Source organism: Epinephelus lanceolatus, chromosome 4 (assembly GCF_041903045.1).
Source record: "Epinephelus lanceolatus isolate andai-2023 chromosome 4, ASM4190304v1, whole genome shotgun sequence".
Taxonomy (NCBI): domain Eukaryota; kingdom Metazoa; phylum Chordata; class Actinopteri; order Perciformes; family Serranidae; genus Epinephelus; species Epinephelus lanceolatus.
Genome location: NC_135737.1, coordinates 49,347,697 through 49,367,900, shown reverse-complemented (window position 1 = coordinate 49,367,900; position 20,204 = coordinate 49,347,697). Strand labels below are relative to the sequence as shown.

The following is a 20,204-nucleotide window of genomic DNA, read 5'->3' as shown; positions in this document are numbered from 1 at the left end:
TACTGGAGGGGAGTTTGTCCCGTGTACTCAGTGACGTCATCCCGCCACAGTTGACAAATAAAAGTATTTGTGTTAAAATAAAAAAAAACTAAAATAAATGAAATAAAAGTTGTGTTGAAAGATTTATTTTGAAGGAGCCACCGGGGGGCGCCACCTGACCACCTGTCACACTCTGCTCTTTACGCCCCGCCCTCCTCCAGCCCCTGGTTGCCATGGTGACGTGAACACTGAGGTCAGTGAGTGTGTAGTTGTGCTGTGTGTCCCTGTGTGTTGTTGTGATAATTATTATAATAAATCAGCGGGTGGAGGAGCGGGGGCGGCGGGTGGTGTCCTCCTCCTCCTCCTCCTCCTCCTCCTCCTCCTCCTCCTCCTCCCGTCATGCCGAGCCGACAGAAGCAGCTGCTCTTCTCCACCTCCGGCCTCCTGGGTCTGTGCTGCGCCCTGACGGCGGCGGTGTCCACCGGGCTGCCGCTGTGGCTCCGCGGGGCCGTGCTGTGCCGAACCGGGGCCGAGCTGGTGAACGCGACGGGAGCCGAGCTGGACCAGTTCCTGGGAGAGCTGCAGTACGGCCTGTTCAGCGGGCACAGGGTGAAGCAGTGCGGGCTGGGGGGGAGGCCGTCCCGCTTCTCCTGTGAGTCTCTGCACACACACACACACACACACACACACACACACAGGTCACCTGAGTGACGTCAGCACAGGTGCAGAGCTGCTCTCTCATCCAGGAGAAATATTAAAGTCATCAAGTTTTTATCTGGATAGTTTTAAAGACTCCTTACAGAGGTTATTAAAGGTCAGTCTGCTCAAACTCTGATTGGCTGTTAGTAGTGACGATCAACAGGTGACGTCATGGGCTGGTTAATTATTCAGAGCTGTGAATTATTCAGTTTCTTTACAAAGACAAAACACACCTGACACACCTGAGTGTCTCTGAGTGTCAGGGCTCCGTCTAATTCCTGCTGACGTCAAAGTTCTCCTGTGTCATAGCTGAATGAGCCTCAGCTGCAGGTCGAACACACGTCCGAGATGTGACGAGCACTTTCATAAAAACAGACGAGGATTGTTTCTCTGTTTGAAAATAAACAGCTGCACAACATGGAATATGATATCAGATAAAGAGCAGGCTGCACGGTAACATCTTATTTATTTATTTATCTTTGTTGATTCATTTGTTTCATTTGGTGTTCATGGTTTCAGTAAAATGAACCAAGCTAACGATGTTAGTGTCTCCGCACTCACACAAGTTTAAACATTTATATCTGTGTGTGCAATCTAAGCAGCTAACTAACATTGGCTCAGGTGGCTAACTAACATTAGCTCAGGAAGCTAACTAACATTAGCTCAGGAAGCTAACTATAAACTCTGTAGGATCCATATTGAAACGTGGACAAAGGCCAAAGTTATTCAACAATGATCAGTTTCTTGTGTCCAACATGTCGGTGTGTTTCATCAGGTCTGTTGTCACAGGTCACAGCCCCAGGCCTCTAATGGAGACAGGCCTTTATCTGCTCAGACATGCAGCCACACAGGACCAGTGACAGAGCGGGTGTTGAACTGACGTTTGACGGTAGTCGTGCATCTCTTTACTGAACTATAACAACATATCGAGGTGAGCTGAGGTTTGTCGTTTACTAGAATAAGACGAGGAGATGAACTCTGAAGCAGGAAGTGCTCTGATTGTCCCCTCAGCACAGCTTCCTGTCTGACACTGATGTCACACAGACATGACCTCTGACCCAGCAGAACCTCTGTGACGTGCACAAACATTCATCACTGTGTTACCTGAGTGATCTATAACATTGTCTCACAGCACGCTGGGAAACTCCGCCCACTCAGTCCCACCACGCCACAGCATGATCAGAGCACAGTGACAGTGATGATTATTGGCAGCAAACTAATAGTCTGATTAACTCAAGTTTTCATCTGTGTCGACGTCAGGTGTGTCAGGTGTGTCAGGTGTGGGCGTGTCAGTGCAGCTGCAGGAGCCACAGTGGGCGGAGTTTCATTTCTCGATCAGGCTGTAAAGTTTAAAGATGACATCATTAGGTCATCAGGGGTTAAAATACACTGTAATCATGCTGCAAACACGACCATGTCCCAGGTGCATCAGAGGTTGTTTGTTGGTCTGCAGCTCTGCACGAACCCCCCCCCCCCCCCCCACCATGGCTCTTATAAACCAGTCCCAGTGTTTACTGGTCCCAGTTAATGGGAGCAGTGGGCCGTCACTAACAGCAGCTTTCTACTTGACTGATCCTCTGTGAACACACACACACACACACAAACACACTGTGAATACACACACACACACACACACACACACTGTAAATACACACACAAACACACACACACACACACTGTAAATACACACACACACACACACACACACACACACTGTAAATACACACACAAACACACACACCCACACACACAAACACACTGTGAACACACACACACACACACAGATAGAGCAGTACGTGTCACAGACAGGAAGTGACCTCACAGCGTGATGGCAGACTCACCCTCATGTTAACCTTTTCCTGTCCCAGTCTTCCCAGACCTGCTGAGCGCCATCCCCGTCGGCCTCCACGTTTCCGTCATCTTCTTCTGTGGTGTGGTCATCGTCTTCTCCTCCGTGGCTACCGGCTTCTTCTTCTTCAACGCCTTCGGCCGACCCTACGAGACGCTGCAAGGCCCCATGGGACTTTACCTGTGGACCTTCATCAGCTGTGAGACACATCATCATGACAACATCACTGATAACTCTACAGCCCTTTTTAAACAGGAGTTGTGCAAATTTGCAGGAAAGTCCAATCAGTGTTTTTTCAGCATTGGCAGTATAAAAACAAAATCGGGGAGTGCAGCAAAATGCCGCCTGCCTACTTTTGTTTATACAGAATGTGCCTTTTTCGGGGCAATGGGGGGCGTGAGCAAGTAACAAAACGTGTAGCTCAGCGTGTGACGTAAACAGTGACGTGGGAGGGAAGGGGAGGGTGGTGTTCCTCCAGTTTCAGTCAGACATGTTTACGTGTATCAGCAGGATGCCATAGTTTGACCTGAATGTGGGCGGGGCATAGGACGGAAACAGAGGGCTCTGTGGGGACGGAGCACCTGCTGCAGCAAGCCAACACGCCGTCTGTGGTCATTTTGACTTGACCAGTAGACTTCACTACAAGCTGATTGGCTGTTGAAACAGGTGACGTGCTTTAAAACCAGCTGCCGGCCATTTGACCAGCAGAGTGTCAGGTGACATCATCAGCCGGCTTGAGTCCAGCTCAGACCGGCCAGTTCACAGTGCTGACACTTTTCTCTGTGACGTTCTGAAACGGTTTTGTCTTGTCGTGAATCTTTGGTCTGAACTGGACTGAAACATCAGCTGCAGGTTAACGCTATCACACACACCTGCGTCTGTGTGTGTGAGGACGTCATCGTTCACTCTCACTAACAGTTTCAGGACTGAACAAAGCTGGAATGAAATTTATCAAAGATCTGACAAAGTTGTCTTCAGGGATTCTGGGTAGAAAGTTCGGAGGTGGGTCTGTGATTCTCTGAGTGGGCGGGGCTAAGTGAGGTCTTTGTGAGAGGTGTCAGCTGAACGCTAACAGATTTAACGTCATCAGGTACAACCCTCAGATGATAGAGAGACGTTAATAACAGACTGCAGGACGGACTGAAGACAAGAAGGACTTATCTGAGACATTTGGTCGGAGTAGTATGACAGAGACAGGAGGAGGGACATGGAGCTGTGGACCACAGTCTGTGAGGTGTCGACTCCTTCACTTCAGACTGATCTAAAGCCTCGTCTCCACCAAACCCTTTCAGTCCAGTCCCTCTGGAACCAGCAGTAAGCCTTCCGACATGGTACCTAGACCCTCGGTGTGTTCAGACAGTCCTCTTAAATGTGGGCGGGGTTGTTGTCACTCACTGCTCCGTCCAGCACTCGCTGTATTTCCTCATCAGCGGTGACACAGATGGAAGTCTGCACCTGGTTTATCGTCCACAGAACGAGGCTGCACGCCCACATTTTCACAACAAAATAGAACAGGCTGCAGTGAGAGTCTCTCTCCATGGGATATTTAAAAATAGCAGCTTTGTGCATTTAGTCCTTCTCAGGCAAGCTCAGGGGTTTAGTGTTGCTGTAGCCCACAGGAAGTGAGGATTAGAATATATGACCTTCACATAATCCGCTCCAAATTAATCTATATTTTTAAAGTCATTACTAAAAGTGTGTGTCATATAAAAACTAAAGTGATGGTCAAAGTTGTCACAGTGAAATTTAAGGTGTGCTGATGGATTCACGTCATCAACTCATGCATTGAGTAACATTACAAGTTAACGTTCCACCTTAAAAGTTGCCGGCAGTCGGCCCAGTGAATGAAGTTATTTTTTTCTCTTTCATTTTATAGTTGTAGTTTACTGATGTATGAACAGAGGTTACATAAAACCAGAGTGAGCGTCCTCTACTGACCAATCAGACTGCAGGGTTTCTAGCTCCACCTTTTAGTACCAGATCTGTGGGGTATCACTGTAGGATAATAACGCAGTGCACTGTGGGATCGCAGCCAGCTCCCCTGCGACCCTGAAGAGGATTAGCCCAGACAGGAAGTGTCTGATAATTGGTGCGATTAGAGAAACAGAGTCCGAGGCAGGAGACGGCGAGACGGGAAAAGAAAAGGCCGCAGGAAACAACCTGAGAGACAACACGCCTCTGATGTCATCTCACCTCACCTCCACCTGCTGTCAGCCTGTCATCTACTGTCACTCACTCATACTCATTCACTAACCCCTCACAGTTAATGAAGATAATCAGTACGGTTCACCTGACAGCCCGCAGGAAGTGACACATTTTATACAAGAACAGACAAGAAGACTTCATTCTGACTGAGTCCAGTTCAGACCAAAGATTCACGACAAGACAAAACTGTTTCAGAACATCACAGAGAAAAGTGTCAGCACTGTGAACTGGCCGGTCTGAGCTGGACTCAAGCCGGCTGATGATGTCACCTGACACTCAGCTGGTCAAATGGCAGGCAGCTGGTTTTAAAGCACGTCACCTGTTTCAACAGCCAATCAGCTTGTAGTGAAGTCTACTGGTCAAGTCAAAATGACCACAGACGGCGTGTTGGCTTGCTGCAGCAGGTGCTCCGTAGCAGCTGAGCCCTCTGTTTCCGTCCTCACGGTGCGCCGGTGTCATGACGAGGCATGATACAGCCAACAACAGGAAGTTCTCTGAGCTGAGAAAATAGAAACGCTGACGTTAAGTGATAAATATGTTTCTGTAAGTTTTCAGACATCCGTCTGGATCTGGTCTGATCACATTTCTCCACCTCCATCAGATTTCCTGCTGCACCATCAGTCGCCACGTACACCACCTTTGACCTGATGTCACATTTGATCATAGCCTCAGCTCACGTCCACGTAGATACACGTAGAGCTTTACGTTGAAATAACCTCACGCCCAGTTTTGTTGTACGTTAGTTTCACTGATGAGAGCCACTGTGAGGGACCAGAAAACTTCACAATCAAAGTTATAAATAAATAAAAACACGTTGTTAGTTAGGTGAAACTTTACTGACGGTGACTTCCTGTTTGTGTGGCAGGTCTCTGCAGCTGTCTGGTGATGATCCTGTTTGCGTCGGAGGTGAAACTTCATCATCTGTCCGATCGGATCGCCAACTTCAATGAGGTGAACTTTGTCTTCCAGACATACACCGAGCACTACGACCGATCCTTCTGGCTCTTCTTCCTTGTCTTCCTCCTCCACTCGCTCAACTTCCTGCTGATCCGACTGGCGGGGATCCAGTTTCCCTTCCAGGAGAGCAAAGAGGCGGACCTGAGCGGGGGGGCGGCGGACCTCATGTACTAAGATGTGAAACAGAAACCTGTGAAGGACAAAAGACTGAGACAGATAGAGACAGATGTGGACAGCTGCAGACACGTTCTGTCTGTGGCGTACATGACACGCCTGGTCAAACCACCAGTGTTGCCAACTTAGCGACTTTGTCGTTATATTTAGCGTCTTTTCAGACCCCTCTAGCGACTCTTTTTCAAAAAAGCGACTAGCGACAAATCTAGTGACTTTTTCTGATGTTATTGAAGACTTCTGGAGACTCTGTTGTGAGAGCACGTATCATCCTTATTCTTCTCAACGAGCAGCGGATGCTGCCGTGAGCTCCTCTCTCGCCTTATCACTCACAGACGGCCCAGTCCTCCCTCCCAGCTGCAGTCAGAGCAGGAGACGTTAACCCCTCCACGTCCAGACTACAAGTGAATCGCACATGCGCGGAACCGCCGCTGGCTGATCCCGACCTGGTTTACAGTCAGGGCGGGATGTAAATGTAAAATTTTCTTTGTCTAATATAAATCACTGAAAAAAGGTTCATTTGTAGTTCTAAACATATTCAGGGTGTTTTTTTACTCAGTTTTTTTCTCTCCTCTCTCCTACAGCAGCCATTACAATTACATGCATATGGACAATTATGCAAATTAGGCGATGACGTCTTTTAGCGACTTCTAGCGACTTTTAGGACAGCCAATAGCTACTTTTCTTACTGAGGAGTTGGCAACAGTACAGACCACGCCCACCACACGTACGAGACAATCCCACCAACGGGACTGCTCTCTGAACCCTGCTGCGATGCTACGATGTAGTGAATGTAGCAACAATCCACTTCACGATTCATCATACATTAAGACGTCATTCACTTCATAAGTAACGAGGTGTGACCCTTACTGTTACCCTTACCCTGACCTTAACCTCCTCTCTTTTAATATTATTACTTTTAGCTAGCTAATCCCTAAGTTAGCATTAGCATAAGTAATGAGATGTAGCCTTCCTGTTACCCTTATGTCAACTGAAGATGGTTAGCTGATGGCTAACTTAGCATAAGTAGCAAGGTGTGACCCTTACGGTTACCCTTACCCTAACCTTAACCACGTCTATTTTAACGTAATGCTTCTTAGCTAACGTTAGCTAATCACTAACATAGTAATTTCAGTGGGACTCTGGCATCAGGGCTGAGGAAGGGGGGCGGGGGGGCTTATCGTGGACTGACGTGTAGGTAAAGGTGGGCGGAGTCACGTAGCAGCTGCAGTCATACCTGCTCGAACTCAGCGGCCATTTTAAAATACGTCATTCATCACTTCCTGTCTGACAAACTGTTAGATGTGTGGTGAATAAAGGGTCAGTCCGCAGACAACAACTAACGAGTGTTTTTATTATCCTTCACTGAGGATTCATGCGTCTTGTTTAGTTGTTTAGTTTGATACGTTTACGTCATGTAACAACATTCAGATGTTTGTTTTGTTCGAGTTCATGTTTAATGTCACCAGAATATTTTAGGATTTTTGATTCAAAGTGAAATCATGTTCTTGTTCCAGCTCTGATTTAGTGACTGTTTTTTATGACAGGAAGTGACATCATTAATAAGACTCTTAACTGATTCATGAAACTATGTATTTTGTCTCTAGCACAGATTTGATATGAAGACTTGTCTGTACCTGTGGTGTCTGTCGTCCTCTGGTGTTTCCTGTCTGAAGGTTTTTCTGTATTTGTTGTATCAAACGGACGTTCTGACGATGATGACGACGTCTGTGTGTGACCGTTCTACAGAGTAAAGCTTCACCTGTGTGTTCAGGAACATTATTCTGCTTCCTGTCTCTTCTCTGGTTTCTGTTTAATGGATGTTTAATCATGACGGACATCAGAGACAATGAGATGTCTCACAGACTGTCTCTGTTGTCTTTGTCCTGTTGGACGTCCATGTCTACAGTGTCCTGTAAAAGCTTGGACAGCCCTGGTCAAAGTTTTGTTTCCTGTGACTGGTTGGAGAAACATCCGCCTACAGAGCTGGAGAGACGCCATTTTAGACGTTCACATGTGCGAGCACCAGACTCTCAGTTTAATGTTTGACAGAAGGATATTGTTAAAAACATATGTTAGATAGTTGTTGTAAAAAAGCATATTTAAAGCAGAAACTTTTCTACTACCTACCACATTAGCTTGTTAGCTAACACTGTCTCCTGATCAGCTCCTTAATTATCTATCAATAGAGAATATAGAAACATTTTAGGAGGAGCACTGAGAGGAAACGTGTTCTCTGTTCAGATGATCAAACAGACGATGGATCCTTCATGTTTGTTTGTGGCTGCAGCGTTAGCTCGCTGAAAAGTTTACTCTTTAAAATGTTGATTAAAACGTCTCCGTCTGTTGGTGCTTTGACTTGGATTAGTGCTAAAATGGACGAGGAACACGTCCACCCATCCTGAAGACAGGGACGTGAAACCCCCGGGGACATGTAAGACAAGTGTCCTGAGTCTGAGCTCCTGAACAGCCTCCATCAGACCCGCTGACCCAGGCTGTGATCTGCTCCTCCGCTACAAGAACCAGACGGAGGGCAGAACGTCAGTGGGCGGGGTCTGTCGGCTTCCCTCAGTGTGAGACATGGACTCTGTCCTTTTTCCCTGGAGGTTTCGTGTCCATCCAGATCATCCATCCTAGCTTTTACCCTCGACAGACAGATAGCAACGTTTTAAAGTGGAAATAAAAAAAACTTTTAAGCTAACTTAGCTAGCATGCAAGCTGTGCTAGAACAGCCAGAACAACAATGATTGGTTGTTAGTTGTGCTATAATCTAAACAAAACAGGTGGTCTCAGTGGTCCTGCTACAATGAGCTGTGGTTTAAGTTACGATATTCTGGTGTGATCGGGGAGTTGATACACAGATGCTAGTTAGCACTAGCATAGCTAGCTAGTGGAAATGTTGACTCCTCCCACTGCTGTGATGTGATTGACTGAATTAAAAACTGATAAGTGTTTGACTGACAGGGGAGTGAGCCTTTCACTGGTCACATTAAAAAATGATTGACAGATGCCCAGCCGTCTCCAGCTCGCACATGTGCACGTCTAAAATAGCGGTTCTCCGGCTCTGCAGGAGGATGACACTGAATAGTTAAGTGAGTAGATGATGAGCTGATCTCCAAAAGACAGGAACATACATCTATATATCTATATATATATACATATACATATATATATATATATATATATATATATATATATGTATGTATATGGGTCATTCTATGAAACGGGTGCCATTTCCACTTTGCAAAAATCCACAATATGAAAGACATGTTAAACCTCCAAGAAAACATATTTTCCCACCTCAGGCATTAAATATTTATTAATATTACACATTTTATTCAGACCGGGGAGTCATTCTTGTACCACCCCGTCAAGGACAATATGCACACAATATGAGTAGTAATACATTAAATCATTTTTAAAAATTTAATGTTTTCCTACCAGTAAAATGTCCCTTTTTTGGATACTACCAATTAAAACCATGTTATTTAATTCATTTTTTTAATTTTCAGATTCTTAATCTTGAAATATGAATTTGACCTATCAACTGCCTCACTTTTTAAACAAAAAATACAATTTCACTTCAAATTGTCAAATAAAAGTTACATTTATTTAATTAGTCAACAAAATAAGAGCACTGTTCCACATTAATGTATGAAGTATTTCATGCCCTATCCATCATTTTTAAAGAAAATTACACTGTGATGGGGTGGTAACTTGTGACAGGGTGGGTGGCTGTCACTGTCACTATTTGATTTGTTGGTTTTAGCCTTTGTTTAACATTATAAACGTTTTTTTGTTCATTCTGGATATAAATGTGGAAATGACTTGATGATAATTGAATGATACAAGATCCAAAAGATATATCAAATCAGGCTGTATGAATACCGAACATCATAGCAAAGAACAACAAATACTGACCATTCAAAATGCCAACAGAAAGAGAGAGAGTTACTGAGGGAGTGAGATAGTGAGAGTTACTGAGGGAGTGAGATAGTGAGAGAGTTACTGAGGGAGTGAGATAGTGAGAGAGATACTGAGGGAGTGAGATAGTGAGAGAGTTACTGAGGGAGTGAGATAGTGAGAGAGAGTTACTGAGGGAGTGAGATAGAGAGATAGTGAGAGAGTTACTGAGGGAGTGAGATAGTGAGAGATAGTGAGAGTTACTGAGGGAGTGAAATAGTGAGAGTTACTGAGGGAGTGAGATAGTGAGAGAGATAGTGAGAGTTACTGAGGGAGTGAGATAGTGAGAGATAGTGAGAGAGTTACTGAGGGAGTGAGATAGTGAGAGATAGTGAGTGAGATGAACCAAACAGGGTTAAGTTAACAGAAAATAAAGTTATTATCCTACATCAATGCCCCTTGACCTTTCCTACTCAAAGCAGACATTTTACCTTGTACATTTAAGCTCCAATTCAATCAATTTTAAAATGGGAAACAGAACGACGGGGTGGTATGTGGTATTCTTTTAGAATAGCATTGTCTCATATATTATGTGATTAAGAACACTTCAATTGATAACTTTAAACTTTGGAAATACAATTTGACACATGACCCATATATATATACACATACATATATATACATACATATATATATATATATATAAATATATATATGTGTATATATACACATATATATATATATATTTGTATATATATGAGTCCGAATGGCCTTGTTCCGCTCTGCCATTGTCGAGGCGGCGGTTGCGAGCTGTGGCCGCAACCGCCGCTAGTCGAGCCGTATGCCTGAAGCTACAGGGCATGGTTGGTCTGTGGGTCTCCGGAAGCAGCTGATGGGTACCAGCGGGCCAAGCGGAGCGCAGCAGCGGCAGTCATGGAGGCAAAAACTCGGGCATGGGAGGAGTTCGGTGAGGCCGTGGAGAAAGACTATCGATCAGCTCCAAAGAGGTTCTGGCAAACCGTCCAGCGCCTCAGGGGGGGAAGGCGGCAAGTTGCTCACACTGTTTACAAATATATATATATATATATATATATATATATATATATATATATATATATATATATATATATATATATATATATATATATACAGTACAGGCCAAAAGTTTGGACACACCTTCTCATTCAATGCGTTTTCTTTATTTTCATGATTATTTACATTGTAGATTCTCACTGAAGGCATCAAAACTATGAATGAACACATGTGGAGTTATGTACTTAACAAAAAAAGGTGAAATAACTGAAAACATGTTTTATATTCTAGTTTCTTCAAAATAGCCACCCTTTGCTCTGATTACTGCTTTGCACACTCTTGGCATTCTCTCCATGAGCTTCAAGAGGTAGTCACCTGAAATGGTTTTCCAACAGTCTTGAAGGAGTTCCCAGAGGTGTTTAGCACTTGTTGGCCCTTTTGCCTTCACTCTGCGGTCCAGCTCACCCCAAACCATCTGGATTGGGTTCAGGTCCGGTGACTGTGGAGGCCAGGTCATCTGCCGCAGCACTCCATCACTCTCCTTCTTGGTCAAATAGCCCTTACACAGCCTGGAGGTGTGTTTGGGGTCATTGTCCTGTTGAAAAATAAATGATCGTCCAACTAAATGCAAACCGGATGGGATGGCATGTCGCTGCAGGATGCTGTGGTAGCCATGCTGGTTCAGTGGGCCTTCAATTTTGAATAAATCCCCAACAGTGTCACCAGCAAAACACCCCCACACCATCACACCTCCTCCTCCATGCTTCACAGTGGGAACCAGGCATGTGGAATCCATCCGTTCACCTTTTCTGCGTCTCACAAAGACACTGCGGTTGGAACCAAAGATCTCAAATTTGGACTCATCAGACCAAAGCACAGATTTCCACTGGTCTAATGTCCATTCCTTGTGTTTCTTGGCCCAAACAAATCTCTTCTGCTTGTTGCCTCTCCTTAGCAGTGGTTTCCTAGCAGCTATTTGACCATGAAGGCCTGATTGGCGCAGTCTCCTCTTAACAGTTGTTCTAGAGATGGGTCTGCTGCTAGAACTCTGTGTGGCATTCATCTGGTCTCTGATCTGAGCTGCTGTTAACTTGTGATTTCTGAGGCTGGTGACTCGGATGAACTTATCCTCAGAAGCAGAGGTGACTCTTGGTCTTCCTTTCCTGGGTCGGTCCTCATGTGTGCCAGTTTCGTTGTAGCGCTTGATGGTTTTTGCGACTCCACTTGGGGACACATTTAAAGTTTTTGCAATTTTCCGGACTGACTGACCTTCATTTCTTAAAGTAATGATGGCCACTGGTTTTTCTTTAGTTAGCTGATTGGTTCTTGCCATAATATGAATTTTAACAGTTGTCCAATAGGGCTGTCGGCTGTGTATTAACCTGACTTCTGCACAACACAACTGATGGTCCCAACCCCATTGATAAAGCAAGAAATTCCACTAATTAACCCTGATAAGGCACACCTGTGAAGTGGAAACCATTTCAGGTGACTACCTCTTGAAGCTCATGGAGAGAATGCCAAGAGTGTGCAAAGCAGTAATCAGAGCAAAGGGTGGCTATTTTGAAGAAACTAGAATATAAAACATGTTTTCAGTTATTTCACCTTTTTTTGTTAAGTACATAACTCCACATGTGTTCATTCATAGTTTTGATGCCTTCAGTGAGAATCTACAATGTAAATAGTCATGAAAATAAAGAAAACGCATTGAATGAGAAGGTGTGTCCAAACTTTTGGCCTGTACTGTACGTTCCAACCCTCACCTATGGTCACGAGCTCTGGGTAGTGACCGAAAGAATGAGATAGCGAGTACAAGCGGCCGAAATGAGTTGAGGTGTTTTGGGCATGTCCAACCGGGAGGAGACCTCAGGGCCACCCCAGGACACGCTGGAGGGATTACATTGAACGCCTCAGGGTTCCCCTGGAAGAGCTGACGGAGGTGACTGGGGAGAGGATTGTCTGGGCTTCTTTGCTGAGGCTGCTGCCCCCGCGACCCGGACCCGGATAAGCGGAGGATGACGAGTACGAGTAAGTTTAGTATCTTTTAACATCAGGTAACACATGTATCTGAGATAAATTCCCCTCAGGACAAAAAAGTCTGATTAAAGGGGAATGGATTTAAAAAAAAAAAAAAAAAAAAAAAGTGTCTTGGCACAGATCAGAAGAGTGTGTGTTTCAGTGTTCGGGGTGGATGTGTGGAACAAAGAACAAATATGAATCAGTTTTAAAAACTACACAGGAAATATATTTTCATCAGATATATAGAAGAGGACAGATGTGTTACTGATCCTGTAACACTGGGACCTGGAGCAGGATGATGCTTTGGGCTCGTGTTGCAGCCGGTGGGACAGGTGACATTTCACAGGTAGAAGATGAACAGGACAATAATCACACCTCTAAACCCACAACCTGAACATGAGGAGACTCAAACTTCACCTGAGCGACCAGACTGACTCCAGATCAGACTCTGATCCAGGTTGTCTTCATGTCGCCCACAGTGACACCGACACTGTCCCTCTCATCAGGAGCTGTGGACATGTTGACACCACACAGTGAATCCAACAAGGACCTGGAAGGTCCTGTGAGGGTGCAGCGGGGGGTCGGTGTGTGTGTTTAATGCTGGTGTCTTGTTCAATAGCACGGACAATTAAGGGCCAGGGTTTCATCCGGATGCTGGCAAACGGCGACTCAGCTGGACACCTTCACGTCTCTGCACTGTAAAAAATTAATAACATGGTAGTTAAGAATCTGAGCTTTGTTGCAATAGAACGTCATCAGACACTCTCCTACTGATCAGAGCAGAATCAATCAGCAATATTGATCATACTTATTTTAATATAAACAATCAGCAGCTGACATTTTTATTGAACCTTCACCAAATCAGTGTGTCAGCGTGGGTTTCCTCCAGGTGCTCCGACATGTTCTCCCTGTGTCAGCGTGGGTTTCCTCCAGGTGCTCTGACATGTTCTCCCTGTGTCAGCGTGGGTTTCCTCCAGGTGCTCCGACATGTTCTCCCTGTGTCAGCGTGGGTTTCCTCCAGGTGCTCCGACATGTTCTCCCTGTGTCAGCGTGGGTTTCCTCCAGGTGCTCCGACATGTTCTCCCTGTGTCAGCGTGGGTTTCCTCCAGGTGCTCCGACATGTTCTCCCTGTGTCAGCGTGGGTTTCCTCCAGGTGCTCTGACATGTTCTCCCTGTGTCAGCGTGGGTTTCCTCCAGGTGCTCCGACATGTTCTCCCTGTGTCAGCGTGGGTTTCCTCCAGGTGCTCCGACATGTTCTCCCTGTGTCAGCGTGGGTTTCCTCCAGGTGCTCCGACATGTTCTCCCTGTGTCAGCGTGGGTTTCCTCCAGGTGCTCCGACATGTTCTCCCTGTGTCAGCGTGGGTTTCCTCCAGGTGCTCTGACATGTTCTCTCTGTGTCAGCGTGGGTTTCCTCCAGGTGCTCCGACATGTTCTCCCTGTGTCAGCGTGGGTTTCCTCCAGGTGCTCTGACATGTTCTCCCTGTGTCAGCGTGGGTTTCCTCCAGGTGCTCCGACATGTTCTCCCTGTGTCAGCGTGGGTTTCCTCCAGGTGCTCCGACATGTTCTCCCTGTGTCAGCGTGGGTTTCCTCCAGGTGCTCCGACATGTTCTCCCTGTGTCAGCGTGGGTTTCCTCCAGGTGCTCCGACATGTTCTCCCTGTGTCAGCGTGGGTTTCCTCCAGGTGCTCCGACATGTTCTCCCTGTGTCAGCGTGGGTTTCCTCCAGGTGCTCCGACATGTTCTCCCTGTGTCAGCGTGGGTTTCCTCCAGGTGCTCTGACATGTTCTCTCTGTGTCAGTGTGGGTTTCCTCCAGGTGCTCTGACATGTTCTCCCTGTGTCAGCGTGGGTTTCCTCCAGGTGCTCTGACATGTTCTCTCTGTGTCAGTGTGGGTTTCCTCCAGGTGCTCTGACATGTTCTCCCTGTGTCAGCGTGGGTTTCCTCCAGGTGCTCCGACATGTTCTCCCTGTGTCAGCGTGGGTTTCCTCCAGGTGCTCCGACATGTTCTCCCTGTGTCAGCGTGGGTTTCCTCCAGGTGCTCTGACATGTTCTCCCTGTGTCAGCGTGGGTTTCCTCCAGGTGCTCTGACATGTTCTCCCTGTGTCAGCGTGGGTTTCCTCCAGGTGCTCCGACATGTTCTCCCTGTGTCAGCGTGGGTTTCCTCCAGGTGCTCCGACATGTTCTCCCTGTGTCAGCGTGGGTTTCCTCCAGGTGCTCTGACATGTTCTCCCTGTGTCAGTGTGGGTTTCCTCCAGGTGCTCCAGCTTCCTCCCACAGTCCAAAGACATACAGGTTAATTGGTGACTCTAAATTGTCTGTAGGTGTGAATGTGAGTGTGAATGGTTGTCTGTCTCTATGTGTCAGTCCTGTGATAGTCTGGTGACCTGTCCAGGGTGAACCCTGCCTCTCACCCAATGTGTCAGCTGGGATAGGCTCCGCCCCCTGCGACCTCTAACAGGATAGGTGGTTATGGAAATGAATGAAATGAGTAAATAATGTGGTTGATTGAACACGAGGTTCCAGATGAATGTATGAATCCTGTATGTATGAGTCTGTAAAGAGCTTATTGTTTCTACCTGACAGACTGAAATCGAGGTCATATGTACACAAAGGGTGTGTGCGTGTGTGCGTGCATGTGTGTGTGTGCGCGTGTGTGCGTGCGTGCGTGTGTGTGTGTATGTTGAATAAAAGCTTCCTGTCTCTCAGGTGAAGCTTCACTCTGATCGTCTGCAGGTAAGAACTTGTTCACATCTTACAGCCAGTTAGGATGTAAAAATAAACTGTGATGATGATTTTAAACTCTGGATGGCAGCAGTTCTCTTTATTTTCTCTATTGTAGTTATTGTTGACAAGAATCATATTTTCCTCTGATCATAAAGTTGAACATTAGGAAATAATTTGAATTATTATTATTATTATTGATATTATTGATAATATGCGGACAGAAGTCGTCCACCACAGTCTGAGCAGTTATATCTCATATCTGAGTTAATCACAGTTTATCTTCAGTATTTGAAATTAATTTTTACAGTTTGATGTTTAATCAGATCAAAGAGATGAAAACAGTCTGATAACCAACAGATCACTGTGTGGATGCTTTTTTATTTTCTAATTGATAGCCAAAATAAAAAACAAACAATTTTAGACTTTTAGTTTTTTTAAACCTGAAGCTGCTATATGAAAACTGTGTGTGTGTGTGTGTGTGTGTGTGTGTGTGTGTGTGTGTGTGCGCAGATGGAGGCGGAGCTACAGCAGATCCTGGATCAGGTCTCTGACCTTCAGACCAAGAGGAAAGTTTTTTTTCACTGTGGACAAACTCACTGATTGTTTCTCTGACTGTCTGACTGACTGTTTCACTGACTGACTGACTGACTGACTGACTGTTTCTCTGACTGACTGACTGACTGTTTCACTGACTGACTGACTGACTGTTTCTCTGACTGTCTGACTGACTGACTGTTTCTCTGACTGTCTGACTGACTGTTTCTCTGACTGACTGACTGTCTGACTGACTGTTTCTCTGACTGTCTGACTGACTGACTGTTTCTCTGACTGTCTGACTGACTGACTGTTTCTCTGACTGACTGACTGTTTCACTGACTGTCTGACTGACTGTTTCTCTGACTGACTGACTGTCTGACTGACTGTTTCTCTGACTGTCTGACTGACTGACTGTTTCTCTGACTGTCTGACTGTTTCACTGACTGACTGACTGACTGTTTCTCTGACTGACTGACTGACTGTTTCACTGACTGACTGACTGTTTCACTGACTGACTGACTGACTGTTTCTCTGACTGTCTGACTGACTGACTGTTTCTCTGTTTCACTGACTGTCTGACTGACTGACTGTTTCTCTGACTGTCTGACTGTTTCTCTGACTGACTGACTGTCTGACTGACTGTTTCTCTGACTGTCTGACTGACTGACTGTTTCTCTGACTGTCTGACTGACTGACCATTTCTCTGACTGACTGACTGTTTCACTGACTGACTGACTGACTGTTTCTCTGACTGTCTGACTGACTGACTGTTTCTCTGACTGTCTGACTGACTGTTTCTCTGACTGACTGACTGACTGACTGTTTCTCTGACTGTCTGACTGACTGACTGTTTCTCTGACTGTCTGACTGACTGACTGTTTCTCTGACTGACTGACTGTTTCACTGACTGACTGACTGTTTCTCTGACTGACTGACTGACTGACTGTTTCTCTGTCTGACTGACTGACTGTTTCTCTGACTGTTTCTCTGACTGTCTGACTGACTGACTGACTGACTGACTGTTTCTCTGACTGTTTCTCTGACTGTCTGACTGTCTGACTGACTGACCATTTCTCTGACTGACTGACTGTTTCACTGACTGACTGACTGACTGTTTCTCTGACTGTCTGACTGACTGACTGTTTCTCTGACTGTCTGACTGACTGTTTCTCTGACTGACTGACTGACTGACTGTTTCTCTGACTGTCTGACTGACTGACTGTTTCTCTGACTGTCTGACTGACTGACTGTTTCTCTGACTGACTGACTGTTTCACTGACTGACTGACTGTTTCTCTGACTGACTGACTGACTGACTGTTTCTCTGTCTGACTGACTGACTGTTTCTCTGACTGTTTCTCTGACTGTCTGACTGACTGTTTCTCTGACTGACTGACTGACTGACTGACTGTTTCTCTGACTGTCTGACTGACTGACTGTTTCTCTGACTGACTGACTGACTGACTGACTGTTTCTCTGACTGACTGACTGACTGTTTCTCTGACTGACTGACTGACTGTTTCTCTGTCTGTCTGACTGACTGACCGTTTCTCTGACTGACTGACTGTTTCACTGACTGACTGACTGACTGTTTCTCTGACTGTCTGACTGACTGACTGTTTCTCTGACTGTCTGACTGACTGTTTCTCTGACTGACTGACTGACTGACTGTTTCTCTGACTGACTGACTGACTGACTGTTTCTCTGACTGACTGACTGACTGACTGACTGTTTCTCTGACAGACAGTTTGTCTGACTGTGTGACTGATCGATTCCTCTCCACTGAGATTTTCAGTAAAATAAAATGAGACTGGTTTTGTTTCCTCTGCAGGATTCAGGTTTCTCTGCAGTCTGAACATGTGAGTATCATTTATACATTAATATATTTATATATATTTACATGTATCTGTTTTTATGGATATAATTCATTTATACTTTAATAAATATACATTTAAATATCAAAACATCTGTCTATCTCTATATTTGAAACATATGGAAATATGTACACAGCTATCTCTATTTGAAACATATATAAATATGTACACAGCTATCTATATTTGAAACATGGAAATATTTACACAGCTATCTATATTTGAAACATATATAAATATGTACACAGCTATCTCTATTTGAAACATATGGAAATATGTACACAGCTATCTGTATTTGAAACATATATAAATATGTACACAGCTATCTATATTTGAAACATATGGAAATATGTACACAGCTATCTATATTTGAAACATATGGAAATATGTACACAGCTATCTATATTTGAAACATATGGAAATATGTACACAGCTATCTCTATTTGAAACATATATAAATATGTACACAGCTATCTATATTTGAAACATGGAAATATTTACACAGCTATCTATATTTGAAACATATATAAATATGTACACAGCTATCTATATTTGAAACATATATAAATATGACCACAGCTATCTATATTTGAAACATATGGAAATACGTACACAGCTATCTATATTTGAAACATATGGAAATATGTACACAGCTATCTATATTTGAAACATATGGAAATATGTACACAGCTATCTGTATTTGAAACATATGGAAATATGTACACAGCTATCTCTATTTGAAACATATGGAAATATGTACACAGCTATCTGTATTTGAAACATATATAAATATGTACACAGCTATCTATATTTGATTTAATTCATTTATACTTTAATAAATATACATTTAAATATCAAAACATCTGTCTATCTCTATATTTGAAACATATGGAAATATGTACACAGCTATCTATATTTGAAACATATGGAAATATGTACACAGCTATCTCTATTTGAAACATATGGAAATATGTACACAGCTATCTCTATTTGAAACATATGGAAATATGTACACAGCTATCTGTATTTGAAACATATATAAATATGTACACAGCTATCTATATTTGAAACATATGGAAATATGTACACAGCTATCTATATTTGAAACATATGGAAATATGTACACAGCTATCTCTATTTGAAACATATATAAATATGTACACAGCTATCTATATTTGAAACATGGAAATATTTACACAGCTATCTATATTTGAAACATATATAAATATGTACACAGCTATCTATATTTGAAACATATATAAATATGTACACAGCTATCTATATTTGAAACATGGAAATATTTACACAGCTATCTATATTTGAAACATATATAAATATGTACACAGCTATCTATATTTGAAACATATGGAAATATGTACACAGCTATCTATATTTGAAACATATATAAATATGTACACAGCTATCTATATTTGAAACATATGGAAATATTTACACAGCTATCTATATTTGAAACATATATAAATATGTACACAGCTATCTATATTTGAAACATATGGAAATACGTACACAGCTATCTGTATTTGAAACATATAAATATGTACACAGCTATCTATATTTGAAACATATAAATACGTACACAGCTATCTATATTTGAAACATATGGAAATATGTACACAGCTATCTGTATTTGAAACATATGGAAATATGTACACAGCTATCTGTATTTGAAACATATGGAAATATGTACACAGCTATATATATTTGAAACATATGGAAATATGTACACAGCTATCTGTATTTGAAACATATAAATATGTACACAGCTATCTATATTTGAAACATAAATATGTACACAGCTATCTATATTTGAAACATAAATATGTACACAGCTATCTGTATTTGAAACATGGAAATATGTACACAGCTATCTATATTTGAAACATAAATATGTACACAGCTATCTCTATTTGAAACATATAAATATGTACACAGCTATCTATATTTGAAACATATGGAAATACGTACACAGCTATCTATATTTGAAACATATGGAAATATGTACACAGCTATCTGTATTTGAAACATATGGAAATATGTACACAGCTATCTGTATTTGAAACATATAAATATGTACACAGCTATCTGTATTTGAAACATATGGAAATATGTACACAGCTATCTCTATTTGAAACATATAAATATGTACACAGCTATCTATATTTGAAACATATGGAAATACGTACACAGCTATCTGTATTTGAAACATATGGAAATACGTACACAGCTATCTATATTTGAAA

The 20,204-nt window shown here is 43.4% G+C and overlaps 1 protein-coding gene across 2 annotated transcripts; it reads left to right on the top strand.

The window, feature by feature from the left end:
- The first annotated feature begins 223 nt into the window (after positions 1–223).
- On the top strand, positions 224–7,642 carry clrn1 (clarin 1). 2 transcript variants are annotated; one of them, XM_078167445.1, is made up of 4 exons: positions 497–631; positions 1,468–1,567; positions 2,547–2,726; positions 5,598–7,642. In XM_078167445.1, the coding sequence occupies exons 2-4, from the start codon at positions 1,516–1,518 to the stop codon at positions 5,861–5,863; spliced, it is 498 nt and encodes a 165-aa protein (XP_078023571.1). In that variant the 5' UTR covers positions 497–631; positions 1,468–1,515; the 3' UTR covers positions 5,864–7,642. The 2 variants fall into 2 exon arrangements, with proteins under 2 accessions (XP_078023570.1, XP_078023571.1); XM_078167444.1 differs by lacking the exon at positions 1,468–1,567 and having other exon boundaries at positions 224–631.
- Positions 7,643–20,204: the final 12,562 nt, after the last annotated feature.